The sequence below is a fragment of the Pelophylax lessonae genome, assembly GCF_965119305.1.
Source record: "Pelophylax lessonae genome assembly, chromosome: 4".
Taxonomy (NCBI): Eukaryota; Metazoa; Chordata; class Amphibia; order Anura; family Ranidae; genus Pelophylax; species Pelophylax lessonae.
The window spans coordinates 668,552,044-668,576,673 of NC_138771.1; the positions used below are offsets into that span (position 1 = coordinate 668,552,044).

A 24,630-nucleotide genomic window follows, 5' to 3' on the forward strand; every position below is an offset into this window, starting at 1 on the left:
GTCTGTGGGGATCTGTAGTCATGATCAGAGTGGAGAGTTGGGGCAAGGGATCTGGAGGTGTGGTCAGAATGGAGGGATGGAGGGGGGTCTGGGGATGTGATCAGAGTGGAGAGAATCTGGGGTATCTGAAGGGTGTTATCAGAGTGGGGGTATCTAGGGGGTGTGATCAGGATGGGGGTATCTGGGAGCTGTGATCAGAGTGTGGGGGGAATATGGGGGTGTGATCAGAGTGGGGGTGTGTAATCAGAATGGGGGGAAATCTGGGGGTGCAATCAGGGAGGGAGTATCTAAAAGTCCACAGGCTAGGGGGCGCAAACTATTGCCTTTCCCCAAGAGTTGACAACCCACGCTACACCTCTGGTCCCTATTTTTAAAGGAGTATGACCAAAATGTAACCAGAGCTTTAAATGTCATCATTGAACAGAACATTCTGCTAACACGGGGTTCTGGTGGCCCCATCATGTGAGTAATGATATCATGACACTCACCAGGTACATGGCGGCACCCAGGAGGGTGGCTTTTACAGTCACCTCCAGATCCAGTGGAAATGAGATGACATAATTGCCGTTCTCCATCCGCATCACCCCGACAACATGCTGCTCATCTCGAGACTTCACCTGAGAAGGAGACAGAAAAGTTAACTGATAACCCCCACCATCCTACTCCGCCCCACAGGGGCCGACTGTTTTACCTCGAAGGTGGAGTTTCCGAAGATGCTGGTCTGTAATCTCGGCCCCAGAATAAGCAGAACGACCTCTTTTCTGGCATTCATGATGGACAGGTGGGTCACCAAGTTGTTCCAGTGGAGCTTCACTGATCCAATTGGATGTGCGGGAGGACACTGAACCTCCACCTGTAATAAGAGATTCAGTCATCTCACCTCCACATCCCATCTTCATATACACCCCATAGCTGAATGTTTGTGGACACCTGACCATTCCAAATGAGTAGAGCCAGGCAAAGTTCAGTTCACAGAGTGATAGGAGAACCTGGCGGGAACTCCGTGAACCCTGAATATAGAGCTGGACCCCACTGAAATCTACGGTAGGTGAGTCTTAAATTTTTCTTATCTTTTTCAAGGCTAATTAGAGAGCATTTAGTAAAAAGACAAATTGGAAGACTGGGAACTGCCATGGGGACGTCTAACAATACACAACAAATTGTCCTTTGTATGAAAATCATTTGCATATTACTCTAGAAAATGGCCCAGTATTAAACTTCACGATTCGCCTTCCATTGACTCCAGTGGGGTTCAGAATTTGTGGTGGGTGGGGTTTGATGAACCCAAATCAGACCCAAGAACATTCACACATCTCTACAGTCTCTGACAGTCTCATATTACATGTGAGTAGGGATGAGCCAACAGGTCAGTCTGAACCTAGGTTTGGGCCCCACTTTGGCTGTTAGGGAGCTCAAATGAACACTTTAACCATTGCCAATTCAATCCCTTGTTCAGCACTAGAGATGGGCCGAACACCCCCTTGTTCGGGGGTTCGTACCAGAACTTCCCAACAGAGAAAAAGTTCTGATCCGAACATCAAACCCTATTAAAGAAGTCTATGGGACCCAAACTTGAAAAATAAAAAGTGCCCAATTTTGAAGGCCTTTATGCAAGTAATTTGCCATAAAAAGGCTATGGTGGCATGGGCACTGCCCCGGGGGACATGTTTTAATGCAAAAAAAGGTTTTAAAAAGATAATTTTTTACAGGAGCAGTGATTTTATTGATGCCTAAAGTGTAACAACAAAAATGAAAAATTCCTTTAAATATAGTGCCAGGGGGGTCCCCTTAGCCTGCCTGTAAAGTGGCGCATCTGTACGATATATAGAACCTGCTGCAGAAAAAAACTAACATTTATAGAGAAAAAATTGCCGGCAATACAATACCTTTCCCGGCAATAGAAAAAGGTTATAAAAAACAGTGTGGGTGCATAAAGACATGGATGAGCGAGTTTGGGGTGGAGGAACTTGACTGGCATTCACAGAGTCCTGACCTCAGCCTGATAGAACACCTTTGGGATGAATTAGAGTGGAGACTGCGAGCCAGGCCTTCTTGTCCAACATCAGTGCCTGACCTCACAAATGCGCTTCTGGAAGAATGGTCAAACATTCCCATAGACACTCCTAAACCTTGTGGACGGCCTTCCCAGAAGAGTTGAAGCTGTTATAGCTGCAAAGGTTGGGCCAACTCAATATTGAACCCTACGGACTAAGACTGGGATGCCATTAAAGTTCATGTGTGTGTAAAGGCAGCTGTCCCAATACTTCTGCAATCTAGTGTACATAGCCATCAGGGAGCACATATGAGATGGTAAATATACACTGTAAATGACTATGCATTGTATAAATACAGTATATAGATTATTATTATTATTATTATTATACAGGATTTATATAGCGCCAACAGTTTGCTCAGCGCTTTACAATCTGAGCAGTGGCGTCACTAGGGGGGGGCCAGAGGGGGCCATGGCCCCACCAAAATTAGTCTGTGCCCCCCCATGTGCCCCCCCCAATTTATGTGCACAACAAAAGTCATGGATTCTCATTCTGCGTCTCTGCGGATTGATGGGAAGCCAGGCAGCTGCAAGGAGAGAGAGTAGAGCTGTCAAAATGTAGCTCTGATGTCGAGGATGGGCGGAACTGATATGCGGGACCCGCCCCCTTTGTCAGACAGCCCATGCACAGAGACAAACAGCGGAGGTTACATTGCTGGGGAGGAAGGAGATGGGGAGGGACTGATTGTAACTGCTGTATGTGGACAAAGCAGTGTATAATTCAGGTTTATTATACATGCTGTGGGTACACATACAGTAGTTATAATCAGTCCCTCCCCGTCTCCTTCCTCCCCAGCCAGCAGGGATGGGAGGAGAGGTGGGCAGTGAAGACACCTTGGACGCAGTGGCGTACCAACGGGAGCGGGCCGGGTGCACTAGGCGGTGTCAGCCGGTGTCCTGCCCAGCCAGCAGACAGGCATCGGCGGTAATAAGGGGGCGGGGCCTCGGCGGGAAGAAGGGGGCGGAGTCTCGGCGAGACGAAGGGGGCAGAGCCTTGGCGGGAAGAAGGGGGCGGAGTCTCGGCGGCACGGAGCCTCGCCTGGGAGAAGGTGAGTGCCCAAGTACAAGTGTAAAGTGAATAGGGAGGTAATTGGCGCTGCCAGATGTAATTACACAGTTAAGTAAAGTGTAGGTGTCAGTGTGGGGGTGTCAGTGTAGGAGGGGTCAGTGTGGAGGTGTCAGTGTAGGAGGGGTCAGTGTGGGGGTGTCAGTGTAGGAGGGGTCAGTGGGGTCAGTGTAGGAGGGGTCAGTGTGGGGGTGTCAGTGTAGGAGGGGTCAGTGTAGGTGTCAGTGTGGGGGTGTCAGTGTAGGAGGGGTCAGTGTGGGGGTGTCAGTGTAGGAGGGGTCAGTGTGGGGGTGTCAGTGTAGGAGGGGTCAGTGTGGGGGTGTCAGTGTAGGAGGGGTCAGTGTGGGGGTGTCAGTGTAGGAGGGGTCAGTGTGGGGGTGTCAGTGTAGGAGGGGTCAGTGTAAGTGTCAGTGTGGGGGTGTCAGTGTAGGAGGGGTCAGTGTGGGGGTGTCAGTGTAGGAGGGGTCAGTGTAGGTGTCAGTGTGGGGGTGTCAGTGTAGGAGGGGGGTCAGTGTAGAAGTCAGTGTAGGGGGCTCAGTGTAGGTGTCAGTGTGGAGGGGTCAGAGTACGTGTCAGTGTGGGGGTGTCAGTGTGGCGGGGGTCAGTGTAGGAGGGGTCAGTGTAGGTGTCAGTCAAGGGGGGTCAGTGTAGGTGTCAGTGTAGGAGGGGGGTCAGTGTAGGAGTCAATGAAGGGGGTCAGTGTAGGTGTCAGTGAAGGGGTCAGTGAAGGGGTCAGTGTAGGTGTCAATGAAGGGGGTCAGTGTAGGAGTCAGTGTAGGAGGGGGGTCAGTGTAGGAGTCAATGAAGGGGGTCAGTGTAGGTGTCAGTGAAGGGGTCAGTGAAGGGGTCAGTGTAGGTGTCAATGAAGGGGGTCAGTGTAGGAGTCAGTGTAGGAGGGGGGTCAGTGTAGGTGTCAATGAAGGGGGTCAGTGAAGGGGTCAGTGAAGGGGTCAGTGAAGGGGTCAGTGAAGGTGTCAATGAAGGGGGTCAGTGTAGGAGTCAGTGAAGGGGGTCAGTGTAGGTGTCAATGAAGGGGGGGCAGTGTAGGTGTCAATGAAGGGGGTCAGTGTAGGTGTCAATGAAGGGGGTCAGTGTAGGTGTCAGTGAAGGGGTCAGTGTAGGTGTCAATGAAGGGGGACAGTGTAGGTGTCAATGAAGGGGGGTCAGTGTAGGTGTCAATGAAGGGGGGTCAGTGTAGGTGTCAATGAAGGGGGTCAGTGTAGGTGTCAATGAAGGGGGTCAGTGTAGGTGTCAGTGTAGGTGTCAATGAAGGGGGTCAGTGTAGGTGTCAATGAAGGGGGTCAGTGTAGGTGTCAATGAAGGGGGTCAGTGTAGGTGTCAGTGTAGGTGTCAATGAAGGGGGTCAGTGTAGGTGTCAATGAAGGGGGTCAGTGTAGGAGGGGGGTCAGTGTAGGTGTCAATGAAGGGGGTCAGTGAAGGGGTCAGTGAAGGGGTCAGTGTAGGTGTCAATGAAGGGGGTCAGTGTAGGAGTCAGTGTAGGAGGGGGGTCAGTGTAGGTGTCAATGAAGGGGGTCAGTGAAGGGGTCAGTGTAGGTGTCAGTGAAGGGGTCAGTGAAGGGGTCAGTGTAGGTGTCAATGAAGGGGGTCAGTGTAGGTGTCAATGAAGGGGGGTCAGTGTAGGTGTCAATGAAGGGGGGTCAGTGTAGGTGTCAGTGAAGGGGTCAGTGTAGGTGTCAATGAAGGGGGACAGTGTAGGTGTCAATGAAGGGGGGTCAGTGTAGGTGTCAGTGAAGGGGTCAATGAAGGGGGTCAGTGTAGGTGTCAATGAAGGGGGGTCAGTGTAGGTGTCAATGAAGGGGGGTCAGTGTAGGTGTCAGTGAAGGGGTCAGTGTAGGTGTCAATGAAGGGGGTCAGTGTAGGTGTCAGTGTAGGGTAGGGAGGTTAGTGTAGGAAAGGTCAGTGTAGGAGGGTTAGTGTAGGAGGGGTCAGTGTAGGTGTCAGTGAAGGGGGGGTCAGTGTAGGTGTCAGTGAAGGGGGGTCAGTGTAGGTGTCAATGTGGGGGGGAGGGGTCAGTGTAGGTGTCAGTGAAGGGGTCAGTGTAGGTGTCAATGTGGGGGGGGGGGTCAGTGAAGGGGTCAATGCAGGGGGTCAGTGTAGGGGGGTCATTTTAGGAGTCAATGTGTAGGGGGGGGGGGGTCAGTGTAGGGGGTCAGTGTGAGTGTTAGTGTAGGGGGGGTCAGTGTAGAGGTCAGTGAAGGTGTCGGTGCAGGGGTCAGTGTAGGGGGGGTCAATGTAGTTGTCAGTGAATTGGGTTCAGATCCCCATAGACAGGTCCCATCCTTCTACTTATTTCTTTTCCTACCTTTTTATCAAGCACCTTTTTTTGCTTTTATGGGTCAAACTGGGAGGAGTATGTGCTTCATTGGTGTACCACCCCATGTATGACTTCCCTCTCCTCTCCTCTCGACCCCCTGTTCTCCTCTCCTCCTCTTCTCTCCTCCTGACCCCCTGTTCTCCTCTTCTCTCCTCCTGACCCCCTGTTCTCCTCTTCTCTCCTCCTGACTCCCTGTGCTCCTCTTCTCTCCTCCTGACTCCCTGTTCTCCTCTTCTCTCCTCCTGACCCCCTGTTCTCCTCTTCTCTCCTCCTGACCCCCTGTTCTCCTCTTCTCTCCTCCTGACTCCCTGTTCTCCTCTTCTCTCCTCCTGACTCCCTGTTCTCCTCTTCTCTCCTCCTGACTCCCTGTGCTCCTCTTCTCTCCTCCTGACTCCCTGTTCTCCTCTTCTCTCCTCCTGACCCCCTGTTCTCCTCTTCTCTCCTCCTGACCCCCTGTTCTCCTCTTCTCTCCTCCTGACCCCCTGTTCTCCTCTTCTCTCCTCCTGACCCCCTGTTCTCCTCTTCTCTCCTCCTGACCCCCTGTTCTCCTCTTCTCTCCTCCTGACCCCCTGTTCTCCTCTTCTCTCCTCCTGACCCCCTGTTCTCCTCTTCTCTTCTCCTGACCCCCTGTTCTTCTCTTCTCTCCTCCTGACCCCCTGTTCTCCTCTTCTCTCCTCCTGACCTTCTGTTCTCCTCTTCTCTCCTCCTGACCCCCTGTTCTCCTCTTCTCTCCTCCTGACTCCCTGTGCTCCTCTTCTCTCCTCCTGACTCCCTGTGCTCCTCTTCTCTCCTCTTGTCTCCCTGTTCTCCTCTTCTCTCCTCCTGACCCCCTGTTCTCCTCTTCTCTCCTCCTGACTCCCTGTTCTCCTCTTCTCTCCTCCTGACTCCCTTTTCACCTCTTCTCTCCTCTCCTCTCCTGACCCCCTGTACCATGCTCCATAGCACCCCATGTCTGATCTTTGACTGAGGGGGGCATTGGGTGGAGTATGGGCGGTACTTTTTAAATGTGGGAGGAGCTTAAGCGGGACTTTAAAATGTGGGAGGGGTTATCAAATTTACCTTCGGGCTGAAGCCCCTGGTCTTTTTCCCACCTAGCAACGCCCCTGCTAGCAACACAACAGACAGGCCGGCGGGTGTATGTATGTATATATATATATATATATATATATAAAAATTGCGTTTTATAATTGGCCCCCCTACTTTTGATCCCGTCCCCCCATGTGCCCCCCCTAAATATAAAAGCTGGAGACGCCACTGAATCTGAGGGAAGACAATACAGTTACAATACAGTTCAAAACAGGAGGAACTAGAGGGCCCTGCTCGTTAGAGCTTACAATATATATATATATATATATATACGTATATATATATATATATCCACCAATAGACACATGTGAGAAGGTGCCTATACACTGTGGATATATACAATACACAGTGGATAAGTGGTTAACACATCCACCTAGCAGCACCGGGGTCATCAGTTCAAATCTCAACCATGGTACTACCTGTCTGGAGTTTGCATGTTCTCCCTGTGCCTGTGTGGGTTTCCTTAGGGTACTCCGGTTTCCTCTCATACTCCAAAGACATCCTGGTAGGTCTATTAGCTCCTGTCTAAATTGGCCCTAGTATGTGTATTTATGAATGTGAGTTAGGGACCTTAGATTGTAAGCTCCTTGGAGCAGGGACTGGTGTGAATATATAATACATATGTAAAATGCTAGGTAAATTGAAATAAATACCTGTAATAGTAAATAATACTATACAGTGCTGCAGTGCATACATGTGTGAAGGTGATTCTACACTGTGTGTGTGTGTGTATGTATATGTATATATATATATATATATATATATACAAACCCAATTCCAAAAAAGTTGGGACACTGTACAAATTGTGAGTAAAAAAGGAATGGACTAATTTACAAATCTCATAATCTTATATTTTATTCACAATATAATATAGATAACATATCAAATGTTGAAAGTGAGACATTTTGAAATGCCATGCCAAATATTGGCTCATTTTGGATTTCATGAGAGCTACACATTCCAAAAAAGTTGGGACAGGTAGCAATAGGATGCCGGAAAAGTTAAATGTTCATATAAGGAACAGCTGGAGGACCAATTTGCCACTTATTAGGTCAATTGGCAACATGATTGGGTATAAAAAGAGCCTCTCAGAGTGGCAGTGTCTCTCAGAATTTAATATGGGCAGAGGATCACCAATTCCCCCAATGCTGCGGTGAAAAATAGTGGAGCAATATCAGAAAGGAGTTTCTCAGAGAAAAATTGCAAAGAGTTTGAAGTTCTCATCATCTACAGTGCATAATATCATCCAAAGATTCAGAGAATCTGGAACAATCTCTGTGTGTAAGGGTCAAGGCTGGAAAACCATACTGGATGGCGGTGATCTTCGGGCCCTTAGACGGCACTGCATCACATACAGGAATGCTACTGTAATGGAAATCACAACATGGGCTCAGGAATACTTCCAGAAAACATTGTCGGTGAACACAATCCACTGTGCCATTCGCCGTTGCCGGCTAAAACTCTATAGGCCAAAAAATAAGCCAAATCTAAACATGATCCAGAAGCGCAGGGGGTTTCTCTGGGCCAAGGCTCATTTATAATGGTCTGTGGCAAAGTGGAAAACTGTTCTGTGGTCAGACGAATCAAAATTTGAAGTTCTTTTTGGAAAACTGGGACGCCATGTCATCTGGATTAAAGAGGACAAGGACAACCCAAGTTGTTCTCAGCGCTCAGTTCAGAAGCCGGCATCTCTGATGGTATGGGGTTGCATAAGTGCGTGTGGCATGGGCAGCTTACACATCTGGAAAGGCACCATCAATGCTGAAAGGTATATCTAAGTTCTAGAACAACATATGCTTCCATCCAGATGTCGTCTCTTTCAGGGAAGACCTTGCATTTTCCAACATGACAATGCCAGACCACATACTGCATCAATTACAACATCATGGCTGCGTAGAAGAAGGATCCGGGTACTGAAATGGCCAGCCTGCAGTCCAGACCTTTCACCCATAGAAAACATTTGGCGCATCATAAAGAGGAAGATGCCACAAAGAAGACCTAAGACGGTTGATAACTAGAAGCCTGGATTAGACAAGAATGGGACAACATTCCTATTCCGAAACTTGAGCAACTTCTCTACTCAGTCCCCAGACATTTGCAGACTGTTATAAAGAGAAGAGGGGAGGCCACACAGTGGTAAACATGGCCTTGTCCCAACTTTTTTGAGATGTGTTGATGCCATAAAATTTAAAATCATTTTATTTTTCCCTTAAAATTATACATTTTCTCAGTTTAACCACTTCCCGCCCGCCCTATTACAAAATGACGGCGGGAATGTGGCTGTATTATCCTGACCGGACGTCATATGACGGCGGCAGGATAATACAGCTCTGGGCGCCCCGGGGGCACGCAGAGCGGCAATCGGTGATGCGAGGTGTCAGTCTGACACCCTGCATCTCCGATCTCGGTAAAGAGCCTCTGACGGAGGCTCTTTACCATGTGATCAGCCGTGTCCAATCACGGCTGGTCACATAGTAAATAGGAACAGCCGTTGATCGGCTTTCCTTAGTTCGTGCCTGACAGGCACGAGCAAAGGAGCGCCGATTGGCGGCTCCCCTGACAGGGGGGGGGGTCGGCACTGGTAATCAGATCATTGATTACCAGTGCAGACCCTCGGGGGGGATGCCACTAGATCCACCAGGGATGCCCACTATGACCCCAGGGATGCCCACTATGACCCCAGGGATGCCCACTATGGCCACCAGGGATGGCAATCAGGGCTCAGGGAGCCCCCCATTGCCCTCCCCATCAGTGATGCCCACCAGTGTCCTCCCTATCAGTGCTGCCCACAAGTGCCCATCATTGCCATCCTTTAGTGTCGCCCACCAGTGCCCATTATTGCCCACCAGTGCTGCCTATCAGTGCCCATTAGTGCCCATCAGTGCCCCCTGTCAGTGCCACCCATCAGTGCCCATCAGTGCCCACCAGTGCCACCTATCAGTGCCCATTAGTGCCCGTCAGTGCCACCTATCAGTGCCCATCAGTGCCACCTATCAGTGTCCATCAATGCCGCCTATCAGTGCCCAGCAGTGCCGCCTATCAGTGCCCACCAATGCTGCATATCTGTGCTACCTATCAGTGCCGCATATCAGTGCCTATCAGTGCCGCATATCAGTGCCGCCTATCAGTGCCGCCTTTCAGTGCCACCCCATCAGTGCCACCCCATCAGTGCCACCCCATCAGTGCCACCCCATCAGTGCCTCCTCATCAGTGCCTGTCAGTGCAGTCTCATCAGTGCTCATCAGTGCAGGAAAAAACTTATTTATTTACAAAATTGTATAACATAAACGAAAAAACGTTTTTTTTTTTTTCAAACTTTTCGGTCTTTTTTTATTTGTTTAGCAAAAAGTAAAAATCGCACAGGTGATCAAATACCACCAAAAGAAAGCTCTATTTGTGGGGGGAAAATGACATAAATTTGGTGTAGGTACAGTGTTGCATGACCGCGCAATTATCATTCAAATTGCAACAGCGCTAAAAGGGGAAAATTGGCCTGGGCAGGAAGGGAGGGAAGTGCCCGGTATTAAAGTGGTTAAACATTTGATATGTCATCTATGTTGTATTCTGAATAAAATATTGACATTTGAAACTTCCACATCTTTACATTCTGTTTTTATTTACAATTTGTACAGTGTCCCAATTTTTTTGGAATCGGGTTTGTATACATATATATATATATATATATATATATATATATATGTATGTATATATCTCAGAAATGTAAGTACACCCCTTACATTTTTGTAAATATTTTATTCTATCTTTTCATGTGACAACACTGAAGAAATGACACTTTGCTACAATGTAAAGTAGTGAGTGTACAGCTTGTATAACAGTGTAAATTTGCTGTCCCCTCAAAATTACTCAACACACAGCCATTAATGTCTAAACCGCTGGCAACAAAAGTGAGTACACCCCTAAGTGATAATGTCCAAATTGGGTATCTTTTGTGAGATACTGTATATATATATATCTTATAACATTTGAATATCATCAAAAAAAAATACATTTATTCAGTCATTTTTATATTCAGTAATTTAGTTCAAAAAGTGAAACTCATATTTTCTATAGATGTGTTACACACAGAGTGATATATTTCACGCATTTCTTTCTTTTAATTTTGATGATTATGGCTTACAGCTAGTGACACCCCCACAGGCTGATCGCCTCCATGCCACACCGCATTGATGTAGATGTAGCACCCGCCTAGTCCAGTGCTAGGTAGAGAGAGTAGTTTTGGCTCTGTCTGCTTACCAGAAGAGCAGCAGGTAAACCCTATGTGCACTCTGCTGATCAGGGAGTGGGATTTGTAGTTAGGTCTACTCAGTGTGCCCAGTGTGCGATTCATCTGGTCTCAGGGAGTGTCCCCAGCAGATCCAATGGGGAGGCACATTGGATGCTGGAGGAAACCTGACCAATGACACACAGGCTTTTGGTACTGTCCCAGTGGGTTGGCACAGACAAGTGGTGCATTATGGGACAGGGTATAAAAAGCCACGGGGACATGAGGTTAGAGGTCTTTGGGCGGGAAGCAAAGTCCAAGAAGGAGGGTGGCGGCTACCTCCTCTTCTGCTGCAGTTGGTGGTGGTCACAGGCAGTCGGCCTGGTGAACCGGTGCATGTGAGGTTGAACCCAGAGGTCCAGGAGAAGCTGATTGCAGGAGTTGGGGCATCAGTGAATCTGGAAAAACAGTGTCTGCGAGTACAGAGGAGGTCTGCCCAGGAAGGGGACCACTCCGGAGTGTAGAGTCAGTGGACGGGTGTCAGCTATCCCATAGAGAAAGGGGGTACTAGGGGAGTACCCTGAAGAGAAGTATCATAGCAACACTTACTTTACCTTCATTCAAGTGGCAGGATGAAGCAGCAGCCTTGCCGCACTCTCAAGTTAGATGTCCTCAGCATTGTGAATAGTTAACAGTTGGAGTATCCCACTTATCTCTTCTCCCATCCCAGTTCTAAATAAAACCACAAAAACGACAACCCCCCTGGACTGATCTTTGACTGAGCTAAGAACTTAAAGTGCTAAGATTCTGCAAACACTTGCTACGGGTAACCCAGGGGAATCCTTAAAGTGTAATACTCAGCAGTACTCTAGGGGGCAGTGCTACACAGTAATTCATGTAAAAGGAGCCGTGACCAAGTATTAAATGCATACTATACTGTACATAGACAGAATTTTCACTAAGCCAACATTTCTGTATTAAATATCCTTTTTTTTATTATTATTGGTCTTATGTAATATTCTAATTTTCCGAGATACTGAATTTTGGGGTGTCACTCGCTGTAAGCCATGATCATCAAAATAAAAGAGAGCATTGCTTGAAATAAATCACACATCTATATAAAATATATGGAGTTTTACTTTTTAAATTGAATTCCTGAAATTAATTAACTTTTTGATGATATTCTAATATTATGAGATGCACCATAAAGGTCCATAAAGACATGGATGAGCGAGTTTGGGGTGGAGGAACTGGACCGGCATGCACAGAGTCCAGACCTCATCCAGATAGAACATCTTTAGAATGAAATAGAGTGGAGACTGCAAGCCAGGTCTTCTTGTCCAACATCAGTGCCTGACCTCACAAATGTGCTTCTGGAAGAATGGTCAAACATTCCCATAGACACTCCTAAACCTTATAGACAGCATTCCCAGAAGAGGTGAAGCTGTTATAGCTGCAAAGGGTGGGCCAACTCAATATTGAACCCTACGGATTAAGACTGGGATGCCATTAAAGTTCATGTGTGTGTAAAGGCAGGCGTCCCAATACTTTTGGTAATATAGTATATACTGTATACAGTGCCTTGCGAAAGTCTTCGGCCCCCTTGAACTTTGCGACTTTTTGCCACATTTCAGGTTTCAAACATAAAGATATAAAACTGTAATTTTTTGTGAAGAATCAACAACAAGTGGAACACAATCATGAAGTGGAACGAAATTTATTGAATATTTCAAACTTTTTTATCAAATAAAAAACTGAAAAATTGGGCGTGCAAAATTATTCAGCCCCTTTACTTTCAGTGCAGCAAACTCTCTCCAGAAGTTCAGTGAGGATCTCTGAATGATCCAATGTTGACCTAAATGACTAATGATGATAAATAGAATCCACCTGTGTGTAATCAAGTCTCCGTATAAATGCACCTGCACTGTGATAGTCTCAGAGGTCCGTTTAAAGCGCAGAGAGCATCATGAAGAACAAGGAACACACCAGGCAGGTCCGAGATACTGTTGTGGAGAAGTTTAAAGCCGGATTTGGATACAAAAAGATTTCCCAAGCTTTAAACATCCCAAGTAGCACTGTGCAAGCGATAATATTGAAATGGAAGGAGTATCAGACCACTGCAAATCTACGAAGACCTGGCCGTCCCTCTAAACTTTCAGCTCATACAAGGAGAAGACTGATCAGAGATGCAGCCAAGAGGCCCATGATCACTCTGGATGAACTGCAGACATCTACAGCTGAGGTGGGAGACTCTGTCCATAGGACAACAATCAGTCGTATACTGCACAAATCTGGCCTTTATGGAAGAGTGGCAAGAAGAAAGCCATTTCTTAAAGATATCCATAAAAAGTGTAGTTTAAAGTTTTCCACAAGCCACCTGGGAGACACCAAACATGTGGAAGAAGGTGCTCTGCTCAGATGAAACCAAAATCAAACTTTTTGGCAAAGATGCAAAACGTTATGTTTGGCGTAAAAGCAACACAGCTCATCACCCTGAACACACCATCCCCACTGTCACACATGGTGGTGGCAGCATCATGGTTTGGGCCTGCTTTTCTTCAGCAGGGACAGGGAAGATGGTTAAAATTGATGGGAAGATGGATGGAGCCAAATACAGGACCATTCTGGAAGAAAACCTGATGGAGTCTGCAAAAGACCTGAGACTGGGACGGAGATTTGTCTTCCAACAAGACAATGATCCAAAACATAAAGCAAAATCTACAATGGAATGGTTCACAAATAAACATATCCAGGTGTTAGAATGGCCAAGTCAAAGTCCAGACCTGAATCTAATCGAGAATCTGTGGAAAGAACTGAAAACTGCTGTTCACAAACGCTCTCCATCCAACCTCACTGAGCTCGAGCTGTTTTGCAAGGAGGAATGGGCAAAAATTTCAGTCTCTCGATGTGCAAAACTGATAGAGACATACCCCAAGCGACTTACAGCTGTAATCGCAGCAAAAGGTGGCGCTACAAAGTATTAACTTAAGGGGGCTGAATAATTTTGCACGCCCAATTTTTCAGTTTTTTATTTGTTCAAAAAGTTTGAAATATCCAATAAATTTCGTTCCACTTCATGATTGTGTCCCACTTGTTGTTGATTCTTCAAAAAAAATTACAGTTTTATATCTTTATGTTTGAAGCCTGAAATGTGGCAAAACGTCGCAAAGTTCAAGGGGGCCGAATACTTTCGCAAGGCACTGTATATACACAATACATACATATGTATACATTGCCTTGGTCGTCTTTATCCTGATAATGTGATAACAGGGGGAAGATGTCTGAAAACATGGTTACTCTGTGTGCTGCAACACCGGCATTGGCACTGCCCACCATGGTGGTTACCTGGAGCACACCTGGCTGTATTCATGGGTTTTAATGCTTGATCTATTTCTGTGCTTATCACCCCTACCAACTCTATGCAATAAATATTTCTTATGATTATATTTTATATATACACATCCTCACCTCTCTGGTGCAGCTACAACCAAAGTTCTCCAGAAGCTGCATGACCTGTGTGCCTCCATTGTCCCTGATGGTCACATCGTAGTTCAGCCCACAGAACACCACCCTCTCCTCCGCCTGGAAGAGTCGTTGGCTGACATTGTTCAGCACATCAAAAGAACGTCCCCAGCCCTGGGATGTGGTAACTGCAAGGGAGAAGACAGGAAGGAGGTCATATAGAGAACAGCAGGCACATCAACACAAACCATTGATGATATATCGAACATTCCCCGTCATCTGTAGACATCAGGATTTCTGATGAATATGGCTCACAGGAGGTGTTGGAGGACACTAGAAGCACACATCGCCATATACCAGATCTCTTTCAACACTCTCCTATATACAGTTGGCTCTCCATTATGGGCGATGAGATCCATTGATGATATATATCGGACATTCCCCGTCATCTGTAGACATCGGGATTTCAGATCAATACGGCTCACGGGAGCTGTTGGAGGACACTAGAAGCACACATCGCCATATACCAGATCTCTTTCAACGCTCTCCTATATACAGTTGGCTCTCCATTATGGGCGATGATATAAAGCATCAGGCATTTCCCTTAATCATATAATGATACACAGTGCATCCGGAAAGTATTCACAGTGCTTCACTTTTCCCACATTTTGTTATGGTACAGCCTTATTCCATAATGGATTAAAGTCATTATTTTCCTCAAAATTCTACAAACAATCCCCCATAATGACAACATGACCGAAGTTTGTTTGAAATTTTTGCAAATTTATTTAAAAAAAAAAAAAAAAAGGAAAAAAATCCCATGTACATAAGTATTCACACCCTTTGCCATGACACTCAAAATTGACCTCAGGTGCCTCCTGTTTCAACCTTGAGATGTTTCTACAATTTGGAGTCCAACTGTGGTAAATTCAGTTTATTGGACATGATTTGGAAAGGTACACACCTGTCTATATAAGGTCCCACAGATAACAGTGCATGTCAGAGCACAAACCAAACCATGAAGTCCAAGGAAATGTCTGTAGACCTCCGAGACAGAATTGTATGGAGGCACAGATCTGGGGAAGGGTACAAACATTTTTTTGCAGCATTGAAGGTCCAAATGAGCACAGTGGCCTTTATCATCCCTAAATAGAAGAAGTTTGGAACCACCGGGACTCTTCCTAGAGCGGACCGCCCGGCCAAACTGAGCGATCGGGGGAGAAGGGCCTTAATCAAGGAGGTGACCAAGAACCCGATGGTCACTCTGACCGAGCTCCAGAATTTCCCTGTGGAGAGAGGAGAACCTTCCAGAAGAACATCCATCTCTGCAGCACTCCACCAATCAGGCCTATATGGTAGCGTGGTAAGATGGAAGTCAGTAAAACGGCACATGACAGAATGCCTGGAGTCTGCAAAAAGGCACCTAAAGGACTCGCAGACAATGAGAAACAAAATTCTCTTGTCTAATAAAACAAAGATTGAACTCTTTGGCCTGAATGGCAAGCTTCTTGTCTGGAGGAAACAAAGGGCTGGTCATCACCTTGCCAGTATCATCCCTACAGTGAAGCATGGTGGTGGCAGCATCATGCTGTGGGGAGGTATTTCAGTGGCAGGAACTGGAAGACTATTTAGGATAGAGGGAAAGATGAATGCAGCAATGTACAGATAAATCCTTAATGAAAACCTGCCCCAGAGCACTCTGGACCTCATCTTCCAACAGGACAACAACCCTAAGCATACAGCCAACCAAACAAAGAATATGCTAGGGGACAACTCTGTAAATGTCCTTGGCCCAGCCAGAGCCCAGACTTGAACCTGTTTGAACATCTCTGGAGAGATATAAAAATGGCTGTGCACCGACGCTCCCCATCCAACCTGATGGAGCCTGAGAGGTCCTGCAAAAAAGAATGGGAGAAACTTCCCAAACATAGGTGTGCCAAGCTTGTAGCATCATACTCAAAAAGACTTGAGGCTGTAATTGATGCCAAAGGAGCTTCACCAAAGTATTGAGCAAAGGCTGTGATACTTATGTACATGGGATTTGTTTCATTTTTTATTTTTAATAATTTTACAAAGATTTCAAACAAACTTCTTTCATGTTGTTATTATTGGGAATTGTTTGTAGAATTCTGAGAACAATTATGAATTTAATCCACTTTGGAATAGGACTGTAACATAACAATATGTGGAAAAAGTGAAGTGCTGTGAATACTTTTCAGATGCACTGTATCTAAAATTTTCCTTCATCTAGACTGCAGAATTTGGGATCAATATGGCTCACAGGAGCCGTTGGGGACACTGGAATGGCATATCACCAGGTACCAAATCAGATTCTCCACTCTCCTATGTAGGGCCGGCTCTCTATTATGGGTGGGTGAAGCCCATTGATCAGAATGACTGGATATACTAAGTTGACAACTTCTTAAAATCCCAGCTAACCGTATCTTATTCAAGAGATCTCAATAAGAGATCCAGGTGGTCATATGACTGTAAGACTTTTCCACCTAATTTGGTATAGTTCACTGAAATATGCCTTTTTACTGGGTAACACACAGCAGCTGAATTCTGAAATCAGCCTCTTGCTGGGAGAGCATGCTTAATAGTCTGGCGGGTAAATGGGGGAGGTAGTGAGGTCAGCTTATAGGAAGGGAAAAGCTCCGGGTAGACTATGAGTTAAAGAGGAGCTTCACCCATAACTATATTGCTGCTAAAATATCTAATATTTTACTTGAAGGTGTATTGATTGATTGTATCAGTACATTGTGGACAATATACCGTATATGGTATACATACTCCTATAGACCTATAGAGAAGCACGATGTCCTGAGCATCGGCAGCCAATTAATGAGATGCTGATTTGATAAGTCCTCACTTCCAGGATGACAACAATAATGTCTTTAATCCAAGAAGTAAACGGCAAGAAGTCCATCCAAGCAGTCAAAGGTCCTTACATCTGAGACAAGAGATCCTGAACATTTATGTGGTGTGTGGGGGACAAGAGGAGGCCAAGGGCCAACCAAAGAAGAAAATGGTTTTGTTGGGTGTTTCTCTAACTTTTGGTGGTCAGTTGTAAAAAGTTTTCCTTACATTGGTGGTCAGTGGGGACCATGCTCCTTACATTGATAATCAATGGGAAAAATGCTCCTTACGTTGATGGTCAGTAGGAATAATGCTCCTTACATTGGTGGTCAGTGGGAACAATGTTTCTTACATTGGTGGTCAGTAGGAGTAATGCTCCTTACATTGGTGGTCAGTAGGAATAATGCTCCTTACATTGGTGGTCAGTGGGAACAATGTTTCTTACATTGGTGGTCAGTAGGGATAATGCTCCTTACATTGGTGGTCAGTAGGAATAATGCTCTTTACATTGGTGGTCAGTGGGAACAATGTTTCTTACATTGGTGGTCAGTAGGAGTAATGCTCCTTACATTGGTGGTCAGTAGGAATAATGCTCCTTACATTGGTGGTCAGTGGGAACAATGTTTCTTACATTGGTGGTCAGTAGGGATAATGCTCCTTACATTGGTGGTCAGTAGGAATAATGCTCTTTACATTGGTGGTCAGTGGGAACAATGTTTCTTACATTGGTGGTCATTGGGACAAATGCCCCCTTACAGGCAGTTAAACTGATCAATAATGACACATAGTTTACTCTGTCAAGCGGTGTTGGACCTGGAACTATGCAGGCACCATCAGATGGGAGGTCAAAGAGCCAAAACCCAAGGAACTCCTGGTAACCTCTGGAGGAAGCTTAGGGTTCCATACAATCCTGCCTAAAATTGGCTGCTCAAGGTGAACAATAAACACATTGAGGACACATGAATGTGAACTTGTGATCAGACAATGAGAATTCTGTTGGATAAAATAAGGAAATTTTCTTACATTTTTCCCGCACAATTAACTGGTTAATCTGAAACAGAAAATTCCAGCATTAGCTGATGATTTTTTCCAGACATACCATTCATCAACGTAAAATGGGTGGAATGTGGACTGACAAAGAGAGACGGAGAGAACGACACTCAACACATAACATGGAATATTATCCGTAAAATAGGGATCATGGATTTCCATCCAATGGCCCGAATGCTCACTACATACCATCACTAACAACGGAGAGCCAGGACATACTTCTCCTCCACTCCATATGTAATGTTCATGGTTAGGAAGGATGGCTGTTTTGGCTGATGTATGAAGTATCTGCCATCAGTTACCATAACTTTACACATAAGAAAAATTATAGTTCTACGGTCTGCAAAATGTTCACCCTATATCAAATATTTAGGAATCTTCCCAACAATGGCAGACTGGTGTATGGTCACCCCATGTCCAATATTTCCGGATCTTCCCAATAACGATAAACTAGTAAGTGTTCCCCTTATGTTCAACATTTAGGGACGTTCTTAACAATGACAGACTGGTGAGTGGTCTCCCTATGTCCAGTATTTAGGGATCTTCCCATTAATGACAGACTGGTGAGTGGTCTCCCTATGTCCAGTATTTAGGGATCTTCCCATTAATGACAGACTGGTGAGTGGTCTCCCTATGTCCAGTATTTAGGGATCTTCCCATTAATGACAGACTGGTGAGTGGTCTCCCTATGTCCAGTATTTAGGGATCTTCCCATTAATGACAGACTGGTGAGTGGTCTCCCTATGTCCAGTATTTAGGGATCTTCCCATTAATGACAGACTGGTGAGTGGTCACCCCATATCCAATATTTAGGGATCTTTCTAATAATGGCAGATTGGTGAATGGTCACCCCATGTCCAATATTTACAAATATTCCTAACAATGACAGGCTGGTGAATAGTCAACCACCAATAATGCTCACATGACCAATAATTAGAGATCGTACCCACAATGGCAGACTGGTGAATGGTCACCCCCTGCCCAATATTTCCGGATCTTCCCAATAACGATAAACTAGTAAGTGGTCCCCTTATGTCCAACATTTAGGGACGTTCTTAACAATGACAGACTGGTGGGCGGTCTCCCTATGTCCAGGAATTTAGGGATCTTCCCATTAATGGCAGATTGGTGAATGGTCACCCCATGTCCTGTATTTAGGAATCTTCCCAACAATGGCAGATTGGTGAATGGTCACCCCGTGTCCAATATTTAGGAATCCTTCCAAAGATGACAGACTAGTAAATGGTCACCCCATTTCCAGTATTTACAGATCTTCCTAACAATGACAGGCTGGCGAATAGTCACCCCCATGTCCAACAATTAGAGATCTTCCCTTTAATGACAGATTGGTGAATGGTCGCCCCATGTCCAATATTTAGGGCTCTTCCCAGTAATGACAGACCGGTGGGCTTATTTATTTCAGAAGGAATTATGATAGACGACACCAGGCATAGAATACAGGTCAATGGGTAGACAAGCACAGGAGGATGGACCAAGGTCATTGATGGTAAGATAATGGGTGATACTGGTGGTAAGAATTAGTTGGTAGTCAAGTTACCTGGAGTAGAGGTTCGAGACCTGACGGTATTCCGATAATCTCTGGACTGGGTGCGGTCGGTGGGTAGGAATCTGGAGGAGCAAATGGGGCGATGACATTGTAACTGGGGGGGTCCTCCTGGAGTCGTTTAGATGCGTCAAAGTGAGGACCTGCAATAAGGAGAGATATACTGTTGTCAGTTCATGGGGTAGCATACTGTATATATGGTATGTGGGGTATCATAGGTATGTTCATGGTCAGTATCATCAAGGTGTGTATTTATAATGTGATGTCACCGGGGTCATTATATGTGACTTCATTGTGATGTCAGTATTATGTATTTCAGAGAATTTATGATATGTGATGTCAGTGTGGTGTCACTGGGGTGTGTTGGTTATTTTATCTCATTGGGTGAGTAAATTGTGTTGCATTTTTTACTCGTATCAATTATTTCATGTGATTTGTCATGTGATGTCACTGGAGGTGTGTCTATTGTATAACGTCATTGGGAGGACGTCCGTTATTTGATTGTAATACGAAATGATCCTGTGGGTTATTTGTTTTTCCCGACCTTCATATGTTCGAGTCACACGCTGGGCTCAGATCTGAACAGCTGCTTTTTATTTTAAGCTTAGTATTAAATAATATCAATTTATTAGGTATTTTAAAAGAATATGTGAAAAAACAAGCCAATTAGGTTATTGATCAATCAGTCAATAAACCGGAATGAGCTAGACTAGTAATACAAATCTGAGCTAGTGGTCAACCAGTTTGGCTGTTGTGCTGCTCAGATCTCTAGGGGGGGGTCAGCTGTCACAGCGATGATTCTGAGCAGGTGGGCCGTGTGCCAGTCCTGGAAGAACCTCAAATCTATTTAGGGACATTTTGTGACACTAGTGTTACCGGCACTGCCATCTATAAAGCTTAATTTACAAAGCTTAATACAAAATGTGCTATCTTTATTTTAGCCATGTGACAGTCAGTTTCAATTTCATTGGCTGAAAAAAAAATGCACTTTTGTGAAAATAAGTATCCATATCTTGGTGTTAGCTTAGTGAATTAAGCCTATTGCATTGTGGCTCCCCCCTCACAGAAGAATAATTAACCACTTTACCACCGGAGGATTTTCCTGCTTTACGTCTGGGCCACTTTTTGTGATTCGGCACTGTGCGACTTTAACTGACAATTGCGCGGTCGTGCAACGCCGTACCCAAACTAAATTTACGTCCTTTTTTTCCCACAAACAGAGCTTTCTTTTGGTGGTATTTGATCACCTCTGCGCTTTTCATTTTTTGCGATATTAATATAAAAAAGTGACAATTTTGAAAAAATAACAATATTTTTCTACTTTGACAGTTAAAAAATATCCAATATATTCAATTTTTGTCATATATTTAGGCCAAAATTTATTTAGCTACATGTCTTTGACAAAAAAATTCTCAATGAGTGTATTTTTAACCTCTTTAAGACCGGAAGATTTTACCCCATTCCTGACCAGGCCATATTTTGCGATTCGGCACTGCATTATTTTAATGGACAATTGCACGGTCGTGGGACGCTGCACCCAAATTAAATCAATGTCCTTTTTTTTCCCACAAACAGAGCTTTCTTTTGGTGGTATTTGATCACCTGTGCGATTTTTACTTTTTGCGCTATAAACAAAAAAAGAGCGACAATTTTGAAAAAATAACAATATTTTTCACATTTTTTTATATGAAATTCCCCCCCCCCCCCAAAAAATGTAAAAATCTAAATTTTTTAACATTTTAGGCCAATTTGTTTTCTGCTACATATTTTTGGTAAAAAAAAAAAAAAATCGCAAAAAGCGTATTTTGATTGTTTTGCGCAAAAGTTATCACAGCTACCAACTACGGGAAATTTATGTCATTTTTATTTTTTTTTTTTTTAACGAGTAATGGCGGCGATCTGCAATTTTTTTTGCGGGACTGCGACATTGTGGCGGACAGATCGGACTCTTGACTGACATTTTTGACATTTATGGGGGTACCAGTGATATTACTACAGTAATCAGTGCTATAAATATGCACTGTTACTGTAAAAATGACACTGGCAGGGAAGGGGTTAACTTTTATTGGTGATCAAGGGGTTAATGTATGCCTGGTGCTTACTAACATGTGTGGGGGGAGGGGACTGTGTGACACAGTGACAGATCGCAGGTTCAGCTATGCTGAATCCTGCAATCTGTCCCTGCCTGTCACATAGGAGATCCGCCCACTTTGTTTACACAAGCAGGCGGATCTCCGCACTCGATCCCAGACGATCGGGGAAGAGCGGCGGTGATCACCGCCGCTCCTCCCCTGGCCCGACTCCTGCTGTGACTGAATACAGCGGGAGCGAGCCTCCAGCGGCGTGCACTCGCCGCCCACAAGGGGAGGAGTCAAGCGACGTAGGTCTACGTTGCTGGACAATAACTAACCACTATGCCGCAGTACCCTCAACGTGAGCGGTCGGCAAGTGGTTAAAGACCCTCCACAAAAGATTCATTAAAGGCCCACACAGAATAATCACCAAGGGTCACTAAAGACCCTCACAGAAGAGTCACCCAAGAACCCCCCACAGAAGAGTCAGCAAAGGCCCCTCCTAAAGAAGAGTATCAAAGGGCCCTCTACAAAAAAGTCACCAAAGGCCCCCCACAAAGGAGTTTCCAAAGCGCCCCCCACCAAAGAGTCATCAAATGTCCCCTCTACAGAAGAGTCATCATAGACCCCCCCACAGAAGAGTCACCAAAGGCCCCCCCACAGAAAAGTCACCAACTGGCCCTCCACAGAAGAGTCACTAAAGGGCCCCCCTACAGAAGAGTCACCAAAGGAATCCCCTATTGAGCTTATCATGGCTCTTTGTGAAGCTTGAGAAGCTTACTGGCTGCCTCTGAGCAAGGTTTGGCTTTGGATCCACTTCTACTGACCTACTGAGTCACTTAGAGGCCGACATTGCTGTTTCTCTTTCTGCAAAAGCTCATTAGGAAGAAAAAAAAAAAAAAAATGGCATACGTTCAACAAAGAGCTGAAAACAGGTTTTGTCCTTTCTGGAAATAACCATCTCATTTTTTTTGTTTTGTTTTTTTTTGTTTTTTAGATAACAAAAGACTCAGGAAATGATACAAAGGGCCAAAATCATAAATTAGCTTTTCAAAGAAACAGTCTTTATTAACAGTGACAAGGGGCTCACCTTCAGAAGAGTCACCAAAGGGACTCCCAGGGGAGTCACCGAAGGACCACCCACAGAAAAGTCACCAAGGTGCCCCAACAGAAGAATCACCAAAAGGCCTCACACAGAAGAGTCACCAAAAGGCCTCACACAGAAGAGTCACCAAAAGGCCTCACACAGAAGAGTCACCAAAAGGCCTCACACAGAAGAGTCACCAAAGGATCTCCCACAAAAGAGTCACCAAAGGGTCTCCTACAGAGGAAACACCAAAGCCCCCCCCCCCCACAGAAGAGGGACCAATGGATCCCCCAAAGAAGAGTCACCAAAAGGCTCCCTCAGAAGAGTCACCAAAGGGCTCCCCTCAGATTAGTTACTAATGGCCTCCACAGGAAAGTCACAAAATGGTCTCCCACAGAAAAGAAGAATCATCAAAGCCCGCCAACAGGAGTGTAACCAAAGGGCTCCCAGGGGAGTCACCGAAGGACCACCCACAGAAAAGTCACCAAGGTGCCCCAACAGAAGAGTCACCAAAGGCCTTCCAAAGAAGAGTCACCAAAGGATCTCCCACAAAAGAGTCACCAAAGGCCTTCCAAAGAAGAGTCACCAAAGGGCCTCCCAAATAAAAGTCTCCAACGAGGCTTGCAAAGAAGAATCACCCACTGCCCCCCACAGAAGAGTGACCAATGGATCCCCCACAAAATAGTCACAAAAGAGTCCCCTCAGCAAAGCCGCCAAAGGGCTTCCCTCAGAAAAGTCGCTAAAGGCCTCCACAGAAGAGTCAGCAAAGGGACTCCCAAAGAAGAGTCACCAAAGGCCCCCCACAAAAGAGTTTCCAAAGAAATCCCCACAGAAGGGTCACCAAAGGGCCCACCATAAAAGACTCAGCAAAGTGCCCCCCAGAGAAGACTAAAAGTGCCCCCCACAGAAGAGTCATTAAAGGACCCCCACAGAAGAATCACCAAAGGTCCCCCACAGAAGGATCACCAAGAGATCCCCCACAAAAGAGTCACCAATGGGCTCCCCTCAGAGAAATCACTAAAGACCTCCACAGAAGAGTCACCAAGAGGCCTCCCAAAGGAGTCACCAAAGGACCCGGCAAAAGAGTTTTGAAAGGATTGTTCAAAGATGGGTCACCAAAAGGCCCCCCCACAGACTAGTAAAAAAAAGACTCCCTATTCAATTACTGCCCAACTAAAAACATAGAGGGATAGATAGTAGGAATGATCTCAAAGTCTGCACCACACTTTGGATGTCCTAATAAATGTCCCAACAGCTACCGGTCAATGATTGCTACATCCTTACCAACCAGTGATGTCACCTGGCCCCACTCATTTATTGGCCTGGAATCCCTGGATAGCTCTGATATCCTTGACCATGGCCATAATTGGTCAGTGACATCATCCGTGAAAATGTGTCCCTTTGTCAACCACTTAAGCCCCAGCCCTATTTCGGACACTTTTTGTTTACACGTTAAAACCAGTATTTTTTCCTAGAAAACTACTTAGAACCCTCAAACATTATGTATATTTTTTTAGCAAAGACTCTGGAGAATAAAATGGCGGTCATTGCAATATTTTTTGTCACGCGGTATTTGCGCAGCGGTCTTTAAAACGCCATTTTTTTGGGAAAATTTTGAAAAATCACATTTCACTGCATTTAAAAAATACTAAACAGTAAAGTTAGCCCATTTTTTTGTATATTGTGAAAGATGATGTCACGCCGAGTAATGTAATGTGCCATGTTATGTCATGGGGCAGATATGTAATATGTGACTCAATGGAGGAGTATCATG

The 24,630-nt window shown here is 45.4% G+C and overlaps 1 protein-coding gene across 1 annotated transcript in view; it reads right to left on the bottom strand.

Annotated features, from left to right (window-relative positions):
- Positions 1–458: 458 nt before the first annotated feature.
- LOC309552468 (phospholipid scramblase 3-like) overlaps positions 459–24,630 on the bottom strand; it is a gene marked incomplete at its 3' end in the record, with an annotated part of 36,646 nt that continues 12,474 nt past the window's right edge. The window contains exons 2-6 of the mRNA XM_082253439.1: positions 19,692–19,840; positions 18,107–18,134; positions 14,231–14,412; positions 692–853; positions 459–617 (exon numbers count right to left, since the gene is read on the bottom strand). Coding sequence (XP_082109565.1) covers positions 459–617; positions 692–853; positions 14,231–14,412; positions 18,107–18,134; positions 19,692–19,840 — 680 coding nt within the window. The remainder of the gene's footprint in view (positions 618–691; positions 854–14,230; positions 14,413–18,106; positions 18,135–19,691; positions 19,841–24,630) is intronic.